At 36.9% G+C, this 2093-nt stretch overlaps 1 protein-coding gene across 1 annotated transcript in view; it reads left to right on the top strand.

Annotated features, from left to right (window-relative positions):
* Positions 1–236, top strand: part of LOC107595572 (hsp90 co-chaperone Cdc37-like 1) — a 25865-nt gene extending 25629 nt beyond the window's left edge. Inside the window, exon 8 of the mRNA XM_016286007.1 lies at positions 123–236. Within this exon, the coding sequence (XP_016141493.1) occupies positions 123–236 (114 nt within the window). The remainder of the gene's footprint in view (positions 1–122) is intronic.
* Positions 237–2093: the final 1857 nt, after the last annotated feature.

The following is a 2093-nucleotide window of genomic DNA, read 5'->3' on the forward strand; positions in this document are numbered from 1 at the left end:
TATGCATTTTTGATCAGTATTCTGTAAAGTATGCAGCTCAATTCCTGTTCCTCATACTGATCTCTGAGCTGCAAGTGTCTTTTCCTGTTAGTTATTAATATCCTCTTTCTCTCTCATAACAGGTGGCAGAATACCACGTCAAGCGTTGCTTGGAGGCAGGACTTTGGACGAATACACCACGAGCCTCCAAAGAAGAGAGTTCAGAAACAGACGAGTGGAGAATGATGGAGAGCTAGCAGACGAAACTTCACTAGGAAAACAGCTTTGGGCGGCAGGACAGGAAATACAAGGGCTGTGCTCAGAGACGTTTGATTTGTATCCGTGCCTGAATGTGTGCTGCACTTTATATTTGTTTAAAAGAGAAAGTATTTTAAAAGAGATAGGGAACTGAATTTTGAGGCACTTCTATTTTTGTTACATTTCTGTTGCTATCTTTTTCTTCTGTTTTAGCATTTCGGAAAAAAGTTTAGGAAGGTGGTACACACAGTATTGCAAAGGAAAACCTCATAGTTTTAATCTTTTTTAATTTTTTTGTCGTAAATTGCTCAAGCTTTTGTCTCATGTTCTTTATGTTTTTTTCATATCTCCACCTTTGGATTGTAATCTACAACGTCCACTGAACATTCAAACTCCAGCTGCTATCAGGGAACTGTGTCATGTGTCATCTGTGCGTGGATGCGGCAGATAACAGCCGGCTTCCTGCAGATAGACAAACGACAATAAGGCGAAGCCGGACCTCCCATTCTGCTATCTTCACCATGGAAACAAGACCTTTGCAAAAAGTCATTTGTAGGTCCAGTAGTATGGCATGAAAGCCAGCAATATAGGGTTGTTACCTACAGTTATAATGAAAGAGATTCACATTCACTATCAAAATGAAAACAGTGTTTTTGATATGTTGTCAAAAGCAACAAATAGCGTACATTTAAGGGATAGTTCACCCAAAAATCATTATTTCTCAATCTCATGTTATTGCAAACCTGTGTGACTTATGTTTAACACAAACATGTTTTATTCATACAGTGACGGTCAATGGCGTCCAATCAGTGTTGTTTTGAACCCCATTGACTTTCATTATATAGTCAAAAACAAGAAACATTCTTCTAAGTATCTCTTCTTGCGTTTTCCATGGAAGAAAGAAAGTCATACATGTTTGGAACAGCATGAGTGCGAGTAAATGAGGAGTTTTAATTTTTGGGTGAACTATCCCTACAAAACACCATCAAACTGACTGATAATGATTGCAGTAATTGCATTGAAACGCCGCAGATGCTGTTAGCTTGTCGCATCCAGCTAGTTTGCATTGCTTGTACTGAACAAAGAACATATACAGCAAACCACGATTTGTGTAACATTAACTGATGGCTGTGATGACATTGTGCAAGTCTTTACAATCAGATCAAAATCCTCAATTAAATCTTTAGACCCTTAAATCTTTAATGCAGTTCATTATTATTAAAATAACTTCTTTCTTAGCATTTTATAAATGTGTTGGCTAGCTCTCTGTGTACTTGCAGGTGATAAACTGGCTCAAAACGTGCTCTTTTTAGAGGGAGGGGCTTTTTTGGTTGACAAAGCAGGGCTGAAAGCATGAAAGTAGGATCAAATGTACGATACATGCTGTTTCGGCACGTCCACTCGACAAAAGGATCATAAGGCATCGGTCATCAAATTTTAATAAGTTAATATATGTGAAGGTGTTGTAAAAACACAAATGTGAGTGATTGAGAAAATACTGAGTTGTTCTTAAGAGATTGATGAGAAAATTGTCTTCATTTCTTTTAAGGCTACTTAGTGAATCTTTAGGTACAAAAATATATTGTAAACAGTGTTATTAATTATATATAAAATCTAGAGCTGTTCATATGATTTACTACCAAAAGAAAATCTAGAACGAGTCGAGCTTCACTGTGTTTATTGCAGTTGTTTCAAAGCTCACTACCTGCTTTCTGAAATGCCATGCTTTGCATTACACTTATTTTATCCATATTCAATAGCAGGGTTTTCAGTCACTACAATTCATACAGTGATTCGCAACCTGTGCCATAAAATTAAATGCATAAACAAACGGATTAACACTGCTGAACAAACAA

The sequence above is a fragment of the Sinocyclocheilus grahami genome, unplaced genomic scaffold (assembly GCF_001515645.1).
Source record: "Sinocyclocheilus grahami isolate Dianchi unplaced genomic scaffold, SAMN03320097.WGS_v1.1 scaffold204.1, whole genome shotgun sequence".
In the NCBI taxonomy this organism is placed as follows: domain Eukaryota; kingdom Metazoa; phylum Chordata; class Actinopteri; order Cypriniformes; family Cyprinidae; genus Sinocyclocheilus; species Sinocyclocheilus grahami.